Source organism: Alligator sinensis, unplaced genomic scaffold, assembly GCF_000455745.1.
Source record: "Alligator sinensis unplaced genomic scaffold, ASM45574v1 scaffold1334_1, whole genome shotgun sequence".
Classification (NCBI taxonomy): Eukaryota; Metazoa; Chordata; order Crocodylia; family Alligatoridae; genus Alligator; species Alligator sinensis.
The window spans coordinates 117,104-117,966 of NW_005842872.1; the positions used below are offsets into that span (position 1 = coordinate 117,104).

Below are 863 nucleotides of genomic sequence, written 5' to 3' on the forward strand. Positions count from 1 at the left end.
GGCGGGCGGGGCTGCAGTCGGGGGGCAGGCAGGGGCGGGGGCAGCCGTGCCGTGTGCCCACAGGAGGCAGACGGCAGAGGAGCGTGAGGCGGAGCGCCAGCAGGCCAACCGTCTGATGCTGCACCTGCAGCAGGAGGCCTTCCAGAAGAGCCTGAGCCAGCCGCTGCCCCAGGACCCGCTCTGCATGCACAACTCCTCGCTCTACGCCCTGCAGAACCTGCAGCCCTGGGCTGAGGACAACAAGGTGACCTCGGTCTCGGGGGTGGCGTCAGTGGTGTGAGGCCCTGTGGAGCCATGTGCCCTCCCGGAGGGGCACCCTGGACGTGCCAGGGGGCACGGGGCTGAGCCCGGATCCTCCACCCCTGCTGCAGGCGCAGGTGAGGGAGGACTGCCTCTGGCCGTGTGGATGGAGGTGCCCCTGCCCCAGGCATGGGCTGGCTCCTGGGTTGGTGTCTGCCCAGCTGGGGCCTGCTGCTCCTCCAGACAAGGCCCCGGAGCCCAGCTGGCTGCAGCAGACTTTCAGCTCTGCCCCCGTGCTGCCAATGAGGGGTTAAAGCCTGAGGCTCCGGGGCCCCAGAAAAGACACGAGGGGCCACCCCCCGACCCTGCAGCAGGCACCGCCAGCCCCAGGGCTCTGCCCACCCCAGCAGGGAGCCCTGTGTCCGACCAATCTCCAGCAGCCTGGGGGCTTCAGCCTTAACTGCCCTGCCTGCTCCGGTGCGGAGCTGGGGCCCAGGCATCCTCTCGCCCGCGGCTGGACATGGATGGACTCCCGGACCGTGGAGATGGACCGTCAGGACGGAGCTGCCCCGCGGGGCTGGAAGCTGCCCCAAGCTGCATGGGGTCCTGCCCCGACTTGGGCC

General features: G+C 70.5%; 1 protein-coding gene across 1 annotated transcript in view; it reads left to right on the forward strand.

The window, feature by feature from the left end:
* TLX2 (T cell leukemia homeobox 2) overlaps positions 1 to 779 on the forward strand; it is a 3,018-nt gene extending 2,239 nt beyond the window's left edge. Inside the window, exon 2 of the mRNA XM_025191921.1 lies at positions 64 to 779. Coding sequence (XP_025047706.1) covers positions 64 to 280 — 217 coding nt within the window. The 3' untranslated portion in view covers positions 281 to 779. The remainder of the gene's footprint in view (positions 1 to 63) is intronic.
* The last annotated feature ends 84 nt before the right edge of the window (positions 780 to 863 follow it).